The sequence below is a fragment of the Ochotona princeps genome, chromosome 13 (assembly GCF_030435755.1).
Source record: "Ochotona princeps isolate mOchPri1 chromosome 13, mOchPri1.hap1, whole genome shotgun sequence".
Taxonomy (NCBI): domain Eukaryota; kingdom Metazoa; phylum Chordata; class Mammalia; order Lagomorpha; family Ochotonidae; genus Ochotona; species Ochotona princeps.
Window position 1 is genome coordinate 40,068,308 of NC_080844.1, and position 17,035 is coordinate 40,085,342.

The window sequence follows — 17,035 nt, forward strand, 5'->3', positions numbered from 1 at the left end:
TACGGAGAGAAGGAGAAAGATCTTTCATCTACTGGTTCATTCCCCAAGCAGCCAGAACAGCTGGAGCTAAGCTGATCCAAAGCCGGGAGCCAGTAGCTGCTTCTGGGTCTTCATTGTGGGTACAGGGTCCCAAGGCTTTGGACCATCCTCTACTGCTTTCCCAGCCATAAACGGGGAGCTGGAAAGGAAGTAGAGCAGCTGAGACATGAACTGCAGCCCATATGGGATCCTGGTGCTTGCAAGAGGAGGATCAGTCAATGGAGACATTGTGCCAGGACTCTGGCGGAGTGGATAAAGCCACCACTTGCAGCGTTGCACCCCATATGCACACAGGCTTGAGTCCTAGCTTTCCACTTGTGGTCCCGCTCCCTGCTACCACGCCTGGAAAGCAGAAGATGGCCTATGAGCTTGGTGCCTCTGCATCCATGTGGCAGACCCAAAAGCAGCTCCTGGCTGCAGACTGGCCAGCCTTGGCCAGCTGCTGTGCGTTTTGGGGGAGTGAACTGACTGATGGAAGATATTTCTGTCTGTCTCTCTTGCTCTCTATAAATCTGCCTTTCAAATAAATAAATCCTTAAAAACAAAGAAATGTAAGACTAAAGGAATAGAATAACAGTTTAATGGAAAAGGCTTACTGTTAACTTACCTGTCAACTTCAGACTATTCATCATCTTATTGCTATAGCTTTACCTGTTTACAAGGCTGCTGGCACCATGCTGGCAGCATTTAACATTACTTGGTTTAGAGAAGAAACACGGGAGCCTGTATTGTGGCATAATGCTTGCAGTGCCAGCATTCCATATGGGCTCCGGTTAAGACCTGTCTGCTCCACTTGCAATCTAGATCCTTGCTAATATACCTGGGAAAACAGCAGAAGTCCTCAGGTCCTCAGGTCCCTGCATCCATATGGAAGACCAAGACAAAGCTCTTGGCTTCCACCTGACTCAGCCCTGGCAATTCTAGCCACTTGGGGAGAAAAACAGTGGACTGAAGATCTCCTCTCTTTCCCTCTCTCTCTCTGTAACTCTATCTTTCAAATAACCTTTCAAAAAAATTTAGCACGGTAATACTGCTGAAATTGAAATTGACATAGATGATGCACAAAGCAGAGGATAACTTTAAAAACCCTGTTTACCCGGCTTTCCAAATTGGGGTACCTACATCAAATGCTCTACCACTAGTTAGGGCAGTAACCTCTTTTGCCTCTTTAATCAGAATCCTATCTGTCTCCCTCTATCTTTCAACTAAATTTTATTATTTTGATGATCTTTTTTATGAAGTTTAAGGTCAACAAACATCTCTGGTTTCTTTCAGTGTCATCAATAGAAAGGGGAATAAAGGCTCAGACTGTTCCAGTAATCTTTACAAACCTGATTTAAGAAATAAAGTTATTGACTAAAGCTGAAGCACTAGAGAAGTGCTTTGTCTAAAGCTGACTTTAAAATTCACATGCTTAGGTAAATATTTTGTAAAATATCAAAGAATTTGTTTCAACTGTTATTCAGAACATGAATTCTGACTGTTACAACAGCATGCCCCAGAGCTTTTGTCTGCAATGCCAGGTGACATCTGATCTATGGCATGCTAGGTAGCATGGCAAGCACTTCACACGGCCCTTCATTCTCTGCCACCTCCAACAATCACCTTACAGCTTAATTCTCACAGATGATCAAACTGAGACTTAGAGAGGTTAAGAGCCTGCCAAGAGGCAGCCTAGCAAAAGCAGTGCCTGATGGGAATGCCCAGCCCTGGCTTGAAGCCCAGGATCTTCCTCCCAGTGCACTTTGCAGGACACACGGCAGATACACTGAAGAGCATTTAGCAGGAGCCTAGTTTAAACACCGAAACAAGCACAGAGGTTCATAATCCTAAGCACAGCCAACCACAGTCCAAGCACTGTGTAAGAGGGATACAACAGTTATTTATGAAGTCTGCACAAGTTTCTACAATATGGTGTTTGGACATCTGCTCCAAAATTAAAAACTACAACATCTATCTACCACTCTATATAGACCCTCACATTCAAAATTGCTTGGCTCTAACAGGGAATGGTAAACTCCTGACTCCCTACCTTATGTGGTCATACAATAATGCTTGCAAGCACAGTCAAGTCTGCATTGAGAAACTTGGTACAGATCAATCACCAGGTTCAAGAGCAGTGAACATTACAAGTCACATTTTAAAAGACAGTATTACCTGTGATGAAAATTTAACTTAAAGGAACATTCTTGGCATAACCCTGATAAAAAAAAAAAAGTACCACCCGATTATTGAATGGAATAATTATACCAACTACTCTAATACAAAATAATTCTACTTTTCTTTATTTCCATTACTATGTTACAGGGAAAAGCAAATAATCAATCAAACAAACAAAAACCAAAAACACTCTGCCCCTCACTACCTGAAAAACTACACACACAGAGAATTAATCCTCATTATGCAAAGACAATTACAGGAACCCTCTCTTAAACATCGCAATCGGCAGATGCTGAAGTATTTATATAAAATGGTATTCAAATCACATATAACCTACATATATCCTCTCGTATCCTTTAAAACATCTCTAGATTACTTATAAATACTGATACAATGTAAATAATATGTAATATTTTTATATCACATTGTTCAGGGAATAATGACAAAGGAAAAGTCTGTACGTGTTTGCTACAGGAACAACTTCCCTAAAATATCTATAACTGATAGAATCAGGTCTGTATCGACAGACACAGAACACAGATACAGAGGGCTGAATGCAAATGTAAACAACAAAAAACGGTATTAGAATGCTATAGAACTTGAAAATATTCCAATATTACTTTATAAAACTATGCTGTCAAGTTGTTCTAAAAAGTGTTGCATAATTGTATTAACTTGGGTCTCTCCTCTAATCTATGTACTAATACTATGGGCAGTCCAGTCATTTCCTCTGAAGTGCTCCAGCGACTTTCAAACACAGAAGAGATTTTCAAACAGTTCCCAAACGGTGACCTTCTCTTCTGACTTGAGTTCAGTCCACACGGGCTGACTATTCCTCAGAAACACCTCCAGGAGAAACCCACACACCAGGCTGCACTGAGGTACATGAGGAGCAGCCAGGGAACTCCTGACTTCGACCTGGGATGCTCGAACCCTGAGGTCTAGGACCCAGAAAAGGCCAAAGGGCATTAAAATGAGAGGAAATGGAACAGCTGACATGAAGTCTAGCTTAAAAACAACAACAAAAATTACACATTTAAGACAAATAGATTAAGGTAAACTGTTGCATTCTAGAATACTTTCCTAATCTTCTAACAGTGATAGCAAGAGTTATGCCCTCCTTATATCTTTATTAATTCTATTAGAGACTTAATTTTAGTCTCTATCACAACAATATGCTTGAGTACTCAGCTAATGTGTATGTTTACATTTACCATTAGAATTATTTTTCCAAAACATCACTATAATTTTAAGAATATAAAAATATTGCACTCAAAAATGAAGACTTTGGGCCTGGCATGGTAGCCTAGTGGCTAAAGCCCTCACCTTGCATACACCAGAATCCCATATGGGCACCAGTTCATATCCTGCCTGCTCCAGTTCCCATCCAGCTTTCTGCTGGTGGCCTGGGAAAGCAGTAGAGGATGGCCTTGGGACCCTGTACCTGCATGGGAGACCCAGAAGAAGCTCCTGGCTCCTGGCTTTGGACTGGCTCAGCTCTGGCCATTGCAGCCACTTGGAGAGTGAATCAGGAATCAGCAGACAGAACATCTTTCTGTATCTCCTTCTCTCTGTAAATCTCACTTTCCAATAAAAATAAATAAATCTTAAACAGAAAAAAATTAAGATTTTGGAAAACTGAGGAAAAAAAGAGCATTTCCAGGAAGAAATGTTAAAAAGTTTTGTAATTGGATTTTAAAGTCAAATACTACAGATAAATTTGGAAGAAACAATCCTACCTCCCAGAGTCAACTTACTTAATTTAACAAGTGCGTTTTTCTTTTCACCATGTTCAACATAACCAAAATTAACTTCCCAGCTCTTCAAACCTTCTTTTTCATCACAATATTTATTTCCACAGAAAAACTGACCTGCAAAAAATGAAAGGAATTTTTAACTATAGTAGTCGATGACAATATTTATCTACACAATCTGGTAATAATTCTGAAAATTTACTCTTAATAAATATACACTCAGCTACATAAAATTAATATTAAAATGTAGCTGACCACAAAAAAATATAGTATATCCAACAAAGGTTAAAATCAGAGTTGAACTGTCATAAAAAAAATTAAATTATAGAATTCTTACTTAAAAGATTCGATATTTATATTTAGAGTTTTAATGATTCCCTGTTAAGGGCTGGCATTGTGGCACAGCAGGTTAAGCCAAGGCATGCATTTCATATGATTCCCTGTTAAGTAATCTTACATGTGATAAAGTCAGAGTACTAAAAAGTGTACTCAACTATAACCTTGAAAGAATAAATTCATTTCCCAAAGTATAGACACACATACCTGAGTAAATGCTTTTAATATTTCATAGTAACATAATAAATTATAAAGTTTTTAAATTTTATTTATTCATTTAAAAGGCAGAGTGACAGGAAGAAAGAAACATCTTGTACCCATTGATTTATTCCTCAAATGGGCACAGCTGGGCCCAATCAGGAACTCAGTCTAGGTTTCCCATGTACGTGGCCAGCACTGACACACTTGAACTATTACTATCTGACGCCTCCCAGGCACTTGAGCAGGGAGCTGGGTCAGAAGCCGAGGAGCTGGGACTCCAAAATGACATGTGGTGTCCCAAACTAATGGCTTAACCACAAAGCTGGCCCCCAATTTAATACTTTAGATAATAACATTAATGGTATTGATTTTAAGTATTAGCCAAAATAAGCATCAAAAACATTTTAAAATTCTAGCACACTGAAATGAAGTACAGTAAGTAATCAAAGCTGATATTCTAAAGTTTAGAATTACCTGGGACTAATATTAATACCTCATTGCATCCAGAGTAGGACACCAACATTCTCACATCGGAGTTCCTGGGTTTGTTTCTGGATCTGGCCCCTGATTACCGCTTCCTAAGAAGCGGCAGTAATGACTCAGGTCTCTGAATTCCTGCCAACCTTACGGGATATCTGGTTTGTGTCGCCAACTGCTGACGAGCCCAGGCCCAGTCTGGCCATGTAAGCATGTGGGGTTTGAACCAGTGGATGAAGCTCTCTCTCCACCCCTCTACTTCTTACATAAACTTTTAAAAGGAAAAAACATAATATCACAGCTGTTAAAACCTCCAAAAAGAGGACTGATGCTGATTACATAAGAAAAATTTTTAAATATCCAGGATAATTTAATATTAAAACATTACCTGTTTCCAGTATACAAGGTCCTTAAGTTTTACACTATTTCCCTAATGCTTTTATACAGTTTTCAAAGATATTAACAGTTAAGACAATTCTTTTATAAAGAATTCATTTCATAGCCTGAGACAGTAAAGAAGTAAAACATTTTCAGAAACATTTCCTGAACAGTTTACCACAATGCACAGGCAAAGCACTTACTGACCACCCTTACAATCAGACCAGCCTGCTTAAAAATTCTGCTCCATTCAAAGTGATGTTTATTTCTAAAGCAAAAGCAAAGCATTATTCCAAAAATTGATAAAGCATGCATCTACTAAGCTCCTTGCTAGAACCCTTAACTCTCTAAACATTTCTACATATTATCAACTGAATGGTTAAAGGTACAATTCTATAGATAAAATTCACTAAAGCACGGCATTCTGGCCTTACCTAACAGTACCTCACACAGATATTCTTTAATTTTACTTCTGTACATAATTTATTATGCATGGTAGAAATAATCTTGCCCAATGATTTCAATGACATGACAAAATGAGGTATTTCCCATAAAAGAAAAGTTTAAAGAATTACCTTTTCCTGAAATTACTTCTTTTTCTACTCGCCATCTAAATCCAAACTGATAAGAATTACAATTATATCAAAAAAACTTAAATAATACATTAAAATTGTATGTAAATTTTAACAAGGCTTCAAGAGTAACACTTACGAATATAAATTTTTATTTATTTCTTTTTTATTGGAAAGTCAGATACACAGAAATGAGAGAAAACAGAGAGGAAGATCTTCCATTGATGATTCACTCCCCAAGTAGCTGCAACAGCTGAAGCTGTGCCAATCCGAAGCCAGGAGCTTCTTCCAGGTTTTCCACATGGGTACAGGGTCCCAATGCTTTGGGCAGTTCTCCATCACCTTCCCAGGCCACAAGCAAGGAGCTGGATGGGAAGTGGGGCCACCAGGATTAGAACTGGCACTCACAAGGGATCCCGGTGCGTTCAAGGCAAGGACTTCAGCCACTAGGCTACTGTGCCAGGCCCGAACATAAAAATTAAACCAGCAGCCAGCATTCAATGCTGTAGCCATTTCCTACAATGCAGGCATCCTCCATGGGCACAGGTTCATGTCCTGGCTGCTCTACTTCTAATCCAGCTCCTAGCTAATGAGAAAGCAGCAGAAGATGGCCCACTTCTGGGTCCCCGCCACCCATAAGAGACCTAGATGTAGCTTCTGGTTCCTGCTTTTAGCCTAGCATAGCTTCAGCTGCTTTGGTCATTGGGGGAATGAAGCAGTGGAAGATTTTCTCTCTCCCTCTGTGCATCTGAGTTCTTTCTCTATAACTTTACGTTTCAAATAAATGCACCTTGAAAAAAAATTAAACCCAATTCTCAGAATAGCTTTTCCTCCTGTAAGACAGGATTTTACATACCAAACATTTGAAGAATTAACCACATATATGCTCAGAACCACCTTGTCTGCTGTTTAAGATACCCTAAAACTACAAGTGTCAGGCTACAAGACACATCAGTTAATAACTACCATATTCTGATCTGCAAAACTGAAAAAACAAGAAACAGAAAGCAGTTATGGTACAGTACAGAAACAGCTATGCACAGGGAAAAGCAAAGTCTTTGGAATCAGACCATCCGGGTTTACATCTTAGCTCTTCTAATGCATGAATTGTACCAAGCAAATTACTGAATTCCTTGTATACTTCAGTTTCCTCTTACGAAGAGAGACAAATACCTACTACTTTTGGCAAAGAGATTTAAATAAGATACTATGGAAGCACCTTGACTCTACATGGAGTTACATTCTTGATACAATCATTTTAAGATGGAAATAGTTTAAGTCAAAATGTATTTACTACACCTCATCTGCTAAACTTCACAGCTTAGCCCAGTCACTGTTACTGAGGTCAGACATCCTCCTTAGCCTACAGTTGAGTAAAAGCAATGAACACAGAACATATTTTAAATCAACTGTTGAATAGCTCATGTAATTTATTAGACACCTGCATCTGTAAAATGCAGGCAACACAGTGTACCACCTTCTCGGCTGTTTACCTTCACCACCCTGTGCCTGCATGGAAGCACTCATTCTCCATCACCAAAGGAATATCTTATTGCATACGGCTAGGCCAGGAACAGACCAAACTCCAAATACAAAAGACAGTTTCTACCAACTGTGAATCCTTTTTTACTACAGTAAAGTTAAAAACAAAAAAGTTAAACCTTTGAAAATCTAGTACCATTTGTGCATATAGAGCAACTGGAACAGTAACTAACACACGACGATTATTATGACGATCTCTCTAGCTCACCGAAGGACGGAATCAGCTAGTTCCCACATTTTACCAGCGAAGACAGGGTTCAGCAGTAGGAAAAGATCATGCCAGCGATCAAGCTAATCTGAGTAATCTATTACTGATGTAAAATCCAGTATTCAGCTTCTGTCACAGAATTGGGCTCCGAGATACTGGGAAAGAGCAGTGGGGACTAGTCTGGAGCCTTAACATGGAAAGTTGTTAAACTTTCATAAAACAACTGTTTTTGGCCTAAAAATGATTGTCTTGGTTGTCTTTTAAGGTCTTTCACACGTATATTCTGATTTATCAGTATTAGCAATGTTTTGTTTTCTATTCAATTTCAGGTTATGGTTAAAAGCAAATGGTTAATTGCTTTCTAGCAATTTCTTGGCATTTACCCAGATGAATTGAAAACTTTAGTACAAAAAAACCCTGAACATAGATGCTTATAGCAACTATACTCACAACTGCCAACACATGCAAACCACCAAAGACGTTCTTCAGCTTGCAGTAGCCAGGGCAGGTCCGGCCAAAGCTAGACTCCAGGATGCCAGCTGAGGCTCCCATGTTGCTGGCAGGGACCAAGCACTTGATCCTTCACATATTAACAGGAAGGTGGATGGGAAGTAGAGTAGGGATTTGAAACCAGACACTCTGATGTAGGTGTTAACCCCTGTGCCACGCCGCCTACTCCTTTGTTTTTTAAGATTTATTTGAAAGGCAGATTTACAGAGAGGAGAGACAGAAAGATCTTCTGTCCATTGATTCACTCCCCAAGTAGCTGCAACAGCCAGAGCTGAGCCAATCCAAAGCCAGGAACCAGAAGCTTCTTCCAGGTCTCTCACGTGGGTTCAGTGTCCCAAGGTCTTGGGCCGTCCTCTACTGCTTTCCCAGGCTACAAGCAGGGAGCTGGATGGGAAGTGGGGATGCTGGGACACGAACCAGCACCCATATGGGATCCTGGTGCATACAGGTGGAGGGGCTTAGCTATTAGGCTACTGAGCCAGGCCCCAATGCCTACTCTTGTATTTCTTTTTCCCTATTTTTGAAGAGATAACAAGAAACAGACAAAAAGAGTTGTTTTCATCTACTAGTTCACTACTCCAACTGCAGTGGCCAAGACTACCAGGCCAAAGCTAGGAGCCAAGAACTCAACCCACTTCTCTCCTGTACGTGGGAAAGGACTCGACCACTGAGCTATCACCTGCTACCTCCCAGGGTACATATTTGCGGGATACTGAAATTGGGAGCAGAACTGGGACTTAATTCCAGGTACTCTAATTGGAGAGGCTGGCATTCCAACTGGAGTCTTAACCACTAAGCCATGGTGATTTTCTATTTTAAATGCCAATAAAAGCTCAAGAGATTTTGAAATAGTCTGAGTAAATCCAAACAAAATCTTTTAAGCTGTAAGAAAAATGGAATCTAAAACTTGAAAGTAACTTTTAAAAAAATGATATTTTTAAGTCTATATATGAGAAAAGTATGTAGAGCTTTCCTGCCATTAAACATATGCTGGAATGTCTACTGGAGTACAGCCAAATGTCCAACAGCAAACAACACTTTCCAGATTTTTCCTTTTAATTATCAATCTACTCAACAAATACTTACTAAGCAACTACTTATCAAGCTTGGTTTTCCCCTGAGGATAAAAAGTGATGAAAACACAGAGGTCACTCATGCACCCCATAACAGGAAAGCATCCTAACTATGATAACACAAAGTTCCATGGCCATGTACTTGTACTTACATGCAAAAAAAAATGAAATTATAGTTCATTCATGTTAGTTTTGAGGGGACTGCTTTTGGTTCTTTCCAGTTAAATTTTATAAATACTGATACTATGATCCAACAAAATTCTCAGTGATTAAAGGGAAAAATCATCAAATAAAAGTATGGGACAAATTTAGAAACTTCTTGTAAATACCAGCAGTATCTCACATATATCTAATTAAAATATCACACACATATGGCACTGAGTTAGGAGCTGGCTAATTAAACATGAATAAAATATAGGCTTGTAAATAAAACTTAGGAAATGAATCCAGCAAGGGATCCAAAGGCATTATTCCAACTTTCTCCAACACTTCAAATATAGTATGCCAAAAATCAGTCATCTCCCTCCAAATTTCTTTCAGTATTCATATTCAAAACCTATGAGTTCTGATTTAGTATTTGTATTTAGCTTCACATCCAATCACTCATCATATTCCATTAGGAAATGCATTTCTAGATTATTCTCTTTAAACTACGAATTTCTAGAAATATTTTTAATGGTAATTTTGTTTTATGAGCATTCTTCCTTCACTTAGACTGCTGCTTTCTCTGAAAGGCAAAAATCATCAGGAACTAGTCCACAGAACCCAGTTCAGTTCCAATACTGAAAAACAATCCATAAATGAGGCAGGGTTAAAAAAGCTGCCTTGTTACATGCTCTTAGAAAGATCTGGAATTTCACACTGGATTTGTAATACAGCAATGATTACAAGTAATTGCAAGGGCTGACGTGCTTTTTGGATTAGATGTGACAATTAGCTGGAATGGAGATGAACGCTGTGAACTACAGTCCATAACTAATTGGCAAGAAACTCAGAAGTCTAGGATATACCAACCACATGGGTTTGTAGAAATTATTATATAAAATGAACATTACTATTGTTTGTAAGAAATTGTGAGCAACACAAATATTAAAGGCACTACTGAAAAAAAAGTAAGCCAGTCCTGTCATAATGAGATCAGACCATTTAAACAAAAACCACAGTGCTCGCTTTGGTAGCACATATACTAAAACTGAAATCTTACTACATACAAACTTAAGACAGATTTTCAAATAGAGCTTGGTTTTATTATATAACATATATATAGTCTATAACATACATCCTTATGTAATCTTCCCTTCTCTCACTTTCCAACTTAGTCATTTGAAATCTGAGCTAGAAACAAATAAAAATAACTTCAATATAAATAAGATGATGCAAAGTGGGACAGGAAACCTGCCATTACTAATTATCACAATCTGATAATTCACCTTTACCAGAGTAGACATATTTATGTAACAGAACCTATGCAGCTGCCTCTCCAAAAATGGTAAAGAAAAATCTACCAATTTCAAACATCATCTGTAAAACAAGCATCATTGTTATCATTAGAGGCTTTAGACTCAAATCAAACAATGAAACAAGATCAAGGAGGTACTTGTGTTTAAGCTTTTTCTTGTCTTGGTTCCCAAAGAAACACCCTTCTCCTCTACCATAGGCACACTGTAAATCCCAAACGAAGCAAACAGCAACTCACAGACTCAGGGCAATTTAGACTAAAATTAGGCAAAGCTAACATAACAAAAATTAATATTGTACTTCAATAAGAATCCCCTTCTACAGGTATCTGGAAGACATACCTTATTTTCTTTGTATCTACTGAGATCTGCTATGCAGTATTCCTTGAATAATTTATCATAGTATTTCTTTGCAAGTCTCTTCTCCCTAGATTCACAAAAATATACTTAGAAATCCAACCAGAGTCTGCTGCTTGGAAGCAATGTCACATAAATAGTGCATATGATATAAATATTAATCTTTTAAAAGATGCCTATTACTTACATATGCATACGATATCTGGATATTAATTATTAATAGTGGGTCTCGCAGGGGGAGACTGCAGGACAGTAGGAAGTGAGAAAGAAAATCCTTTCTACCTCTTGTGAATTTCTTAAACCATTTTCAGGTAGTATTTTTTCAAAAATATTTTGAAAGTCTTAAAGAAGTTTATAGTAGCATGCTACAAAACAATCTACAAAATTGTAAAAAAAAAAAAAGTTTTAATGACTAAATCAAGGAATGGAAAGTCAGGAAATGTGGATAGTGACAACATCTGGCACCAAGAGAAATGGGACTAAAGCATCTGATGCCGTGCACCGGAAGTCCACAATTACCAAGTCATGTCCATTTCATCCTCTTCGTTCCACAGGAATCTATGGTTTTCTCGTATAACATCCAAATCTGTCTTGTCATTTTCCCTGGAAAATAAGATTATTTCAATCTGCTTTAAAAATAAAATTAGCCAAATTTAGGTTAAACAGTTCTGTGAGATTTTTTTTTTGAAAAATTAAATACATAAAAATAGTACATACACATGTATTTATATAAAAGCTACTTCATTACTTTCAAAAGGCCCCCAAACAGTGTGGCTACAGAAACAGCTAAAATGAATACGGAATCCACCCATCTCCTATACTGAGAACAGTTACACAAATGGTGTTAATTTAACCAAGGCTGGGATGAGAAACCTATATTAACACTGACTAGGAAAGAAGTAAATGAAAGTTTCAAGATCTAACAAAAAGTCACTCATATCTCTATATTACTTAGTTTTAAAAAGCATGAAACATTGTCCATACCTCATTTTATTAGTTTCCAAGGGGAAGAGAAGTGAGGTAGAGATCTCTCAAAACAAACGCTAAGGGTCTGAGGGCAGAATAAATGATTGTTGGGGAGCACAGGATTACTGACAAGGGAGACAGACTTGGGGAAGCTGAGATGGCACGAAGCTTTTTAGGATGCTACCAATTCAGCAAAATAAGTCAGAGGAAGGGGGAAAAATCCTCACAAAATCAAGAGGCTTTGACAAGTCGAAAATATAGGAAAGACTCATGTGTGTGAAAGAGAGGTAAGGTTTCTTGTTTGCCCTACCTTCCAAAAAACGATCCCAAACAATCAGGTCTAAAAATGTCCAGTCCTTTTCAGTAAGACACACACTAGTTCTCACACACACTGTTCTGACCAGGGTCACAAGCACAGCTCAGCATGTGAGGAGGCTGCCCGAGGCTGATGCTCATCATGAGCTACTTAGTCAGAGGCTGCGCACGGCCCCTCCACCTCATGACACAAGAGAACCGGAATAAAAGGTAGGGAAGAGCACCAATGGAATCCAAAGAGAGCAGCTGGGCGGGGCGGTTAAGTCACCCGTACACCCCTCTCATTTAATGTCAACCTCATGAACACTTACCCCAAACGCCTGAAGTCTTCCTTTTTGCCACCATAGTATAAAATATAGTCATTCACAAACTTTGTGTGCCTTTGGTACTGAAATTCAAAGAATTAAGGATGATATTCATTTAGGAGAAGTTCTGTGTCATTAAGTGAAAAAAGCATAGGGTGAATTTATTATTTATTTTACATGACTATGCAAACATGTGCTATACATGCTTATACATTCAAACATTCTCCAAGGGCATATACTGAACTGTTGTAAGTGAAGAATGTAAAGTAAGACTCTGTCTTTCCACTGAAAACAGTTTATAATGTCTGCAATACTTTTCCAGCACATGTTCTTCTTCGGATCAAGCACTTTCACAGGAGAAGAAGAGCCTCCCATTCTGTTGCTGGACTGCACGCAGCCTCACCCCACTGCTTACTCTAATAATCACAATGAAAACAATAACAGTCAGAAGCAGAATTTATCTTTCATTATTATACAATAAAAGCGAGCTGTTTCGGTAAAAAAGATTCTAAAGAGAAGATGCTACTTCCCTAATGTTAAATTCCAACATCATGTTTTTAAAAAGCAATATATCACTTTTAATATCTTACATCACTGCTCAGTTTTTTTCCAACACAATTTTATGATACATGAGCATTTAAATGCTCAATGATACTCTAAAGCTGAACACACACAGAATGCCACCTTCCACAACACTACCTTTACACTGTATTACGTTAAAAATATGTAGTGATTTAACTAATCACAATGCTTTCTAATATGGTATTTAATCAGAATATAACTCTTCCAAAATGGATTAACAACGCAGTTTCAGAGAGAAGAGACACAATCAGATACTCAAATGTAACTCTTAGGGTCAGACTAAGTGAGCATGTGACCGTGAGACGTTACCTAACCTGTAAAAGGGTCAACTGGTTCACATTCAGGGACTTGCAGACAACACAGCCTCTATGGAGCTCAGCTCTGCTGCTGTGTGTGAAGGCAGCCGGACAACGTGTAAATATATATACTGCTATCTGCCAATGCAATCTTTCTTTTTTTTAAGATTTATTTTTATTTTTATTGGAAAGTCAGATATACAGAGAGGAAGAGAGAAAGACAGGAAGATCTTCTGTCTGTTGATTCACTCCCCAAGTGACTGCAATGGCTGGAGCTGAGCTGATTCGAAGCCAAGAGCCAGAAGCCTCTTCCGGGTCTCCCACCTAGGTGCAGGGTCCCAAGACTTTGGGCCGTCCTCGACTGCTTTCCCAGGCCACAAATAGAAGCTGGACAGAAAACGGGGCTGCTGGGATTAAAAACGGCACCCATATGAATCCCGGCCTGTGCAAAGCAAGGACTTCAGCCACTAGGCTACTGCACTGGGCCCTGTCTGCCAATATAAACTTACTACACAAACAGGCAGTGGAGCACAGTTTTGTTTTCAAAAGATGGAGAAAAGATGTCCCTCTCCATTCTTCACACCAACAGCAAGTAAAAACCTGGGTCTTCACATACAAAGCTAGCATGAGCAGACTTTGAAAGGCAAAGAGAAGCAAGCACCCCGGGTAAGAACCCCAGAACTCCTGGAATGACACAGTGGTGACATCAAAGCAATAAAGGCCCAGCAATACTTTATGTCTTATTTGGCCTCTCCTTCACTTTCCAGTATTCCCAAGAGCAGTAAGGATGGCCAGTGTGACAGTGCAGTGTCATGAGACAGTGAGGGACAGCCAAAAGACAGCTGACACGATGTTTGAGAATTAAAGTCACATCAGTCAGGGACCTGGGATGGGTGGGGAGGCTGGGGGGGCTTTTCCCTTTGTTTCTCCCCTGACCCCAGATACAGGCGGAAAAAATGATATTAGTGTGGAAACAATGGTATTCCCGACTTTCCTGTGGCCCTTGACCCTTTGTACCCTAATCAACTAAGTACGATCATTTAAAAAAATAAATAAGTAAATAAATAAATAATAAAAAAAAATGTCACATCAGGCCTAGCAACAGCCCACAGGCACAGCTAATTTTAAATGCAAGTTCTGAGAAGCTTTAAATAGCTAAGAAACAGGTAGAAAGAGAATAAATTGAGATTAAAATGAATTTCAGAGAGAAATGTTGACAGCTTGGCAAAACCATGCTGGAAAAATATCTGCAGGTGTAAGGACTTGGTAAACTTATTTATAGTACACTAGCAATATGTTTCGTTACTTCTGTCTCTCTTTCCTACCCATTAGGGAAAGATAAGTGCACTCTAAAGTATGAATGGCAAAACGCTACCTCAACACACATTTACCTGTAAAAGATACTTACTTGACTTCATGAGATTTTGTGAAACAAAAAAAGCTTAATATTCTACTAGTTATAAAAAGCCAAAAATATAAAAAGGATACAGCATCCATAGCTATGAGATGAAACCTTCTATTTTTCGCTTCTTCCCTGTTAAAACAAATTTTAAGTAAACTTCAATTTATGTACCCTATTTAATACAGGAAATCCCCTAGTCTCTGAGTTTATAAAGTTCTTAAAGAATATGGTTTATACTGAAACACTATACCTATCCAGCAACTCTGCTGCAACTTGCTTATGGACCACTTTTCCATGTTTTTCTTTCTGAAATGGCTTTTTGAGCAGTAAATCGTCTTCAACCGTCCTGATGGATTAAGAAGAAAAATTATTTCAAAAGTCAATTTTTCTCCGAGGTTGTTTCCTAATTCTTTTCCAATTTTCCAATGGAAAATGTTCTTAAAAATTCAAGTTTTAACTTAGAAAAATCCACTGATCATAATCTTCAATGAGGCATAACTCCTTAAACAGTTGCATTAATACCTTTGCTTCGTTCAATAATTACAAAATGGAGAAGATGAAAACAACAAAATCTCCATCTGGTACCACATCAACTCAATTCCTAGTCCAAACTACCATTTCCTATCTTAACCTTAGTAAGGCTGTATTTCAATCTCTTTGTGTGAACTTTGATATTAGTAAAGTAGGGATAAGTCTGTGGTAATTAATGAAACAGGAAGAGCAAGGCCATTTATAGAGGATGATCATTCCTAGTTACATATGTAAATATAACCTTAAAGCAAAGCATCCAATCAGATGTGTTAACATTCTTTTTTTTTTTTTTTTAACATTTATTTATTTATTTGAAAGCCAAGAGTTAGAGAGAGAGGAAGAGATGGGGATTTTTCAACTATTGCTTCACTCCTCTGATGGCCACAACAGCCAGGGCAGGGCAGAAAAGCCAGGAGCATTCTGACAGGTCTCCCACATGCATTCTGGCAGGGCCCACACACTGGGGTCATCTTCCGTTCCCTTTCCCAGGCCATTAGCTGGGAGCTGGAGCGGGATGGAGTAGCAAACCTAACAGCCAATCCATGGGCTGCCAGGGGTGGCAGGCGGTGAGCTCTACCTACATCGTAATTCTAGCCCTTCAAATTCTATTCTCGTAAAGTAATATTTTTGAAAGAAAACCTAGGAAATGTCAAGCACTATAAAATACAATCTATTGTAATTATTACTGTTCTTTTCATTATCCACAAATACTGAGTAGCCTACAAAAATGTTCAGTCCCAGTTAGTATGCCTCACGTATTGCTCTCCGTGTGAAGCAATAAACTGACTTTTCTAAAAAAATTGGCTATGATGAATCAAGCACTCCTGAGTGAATGCACAAAAGCCAACTTTTTAAGTACAGAAAGCTGAGAATACAAGCGCACAGTCTTGGCAAGGCACGGATGCTTTATAGCGCTGTCGTCCCTTCCAACGCAAGAGAACCTTCCATGAGCTTCTCCGTGACCATTAGCACACTCATCAGGTAACGTTCAGACCTGTGCTGCATTCCAATTTCATCCTCCACACTAAACCTTCTTCAAAGCGACCACCAACCCAGCCCCTCTGGAGGGATGACAGTGGTAAGCAGACAACCCTTGTCAGCTGAATGAAACACGCAGTCAACTGAGAAACAGGAAATCTTTCCTTTCTTTCTGCTTTCCCCAAGTCATGCCTTCACAACTGTAAACACTGCACTCTCCTTTTCCCCACAACTGTAATAAAATTTTGCAATTTATTATAGCATAATAAATATAAATGCATTCCCTACAATCGTCCTCATGTGCAAGCACAGCCCAAAGACTTAACAGCACGATTGCTTTATGCCTCATTTTAATCTCAAAAGAATGGGAGATTCGGATCAATAGAAGAGTACTGACCTTTTTTTCCTTTTCCTAGATTCCCCACAGTGTTCATCATCACTGAAATCAGAGTCGTAGCCTCCGTGACCATGCATCTGCGGAGCAGTATAAAGTCAGCCATTTAGGAACTAACCTGCTAAGTCCTTAGGGAACTGCAGGGTTCAAGGATAAAGCAGCTGAGGCAGTTTTAGGGGACCAAGACAGGAGGACCAGTACT

At 38.8% G+C, this 17,035-nt stretch overlaps 1 protein-coding gene across 9 annotated transcripts in view; it reads right to left on the reverse strand.

Moving 5' to 3' along the window:
• Nucleotides 1-17,035, reverse strand: part of LOC101531161 (protein FRA10AC1) — a 48,088-nt gene that overhangs the window by 12,079 nt on the left and 18,974 nt on the right. For 7 of the 9 annotated variants that reach the window (XM_058672056.1, XM_058672055.1, XM_058672054.1 and 4 more), the window contains 8 exons: nt 16,837-16,913; nt 15,181-15,276; nt 15,017-15,062; nt 12,657-12,733; nt 11,584-11,667; nt 11,050-11,134; nt 5,921-5,966; nt 3,957-4,070 (listed from right to left, as the gene is read on the reverse strand). In XM_058672056.1, the coding sequence (XP_058528039.1) occupies nt 3,957-4,070; nt 5,921-5,966; nt 11,050-11,134; nt 11,584-11,667; nt 12,657-12,733; nt 15,017-15,062; nt 15,181-15,276; nt 16,837-16,913 (625 nt within the window). Of the gene's footprint in view, nt 1-2,196; nt 2,240-3,956; nt 4,071-5,920; nt 5,967-11,049; nt 11,135-11,583; nt 11,668-12,656; nt 12,734-15,016; nt 15,063-15,180; nt 15,277-16,836; nt 16,914-17,035 lie in introns of all 9 variants that reach the window. The other 2 variants (XM_058672060.1, XM_058672059.1) reach the window with 1 other exon arrangement.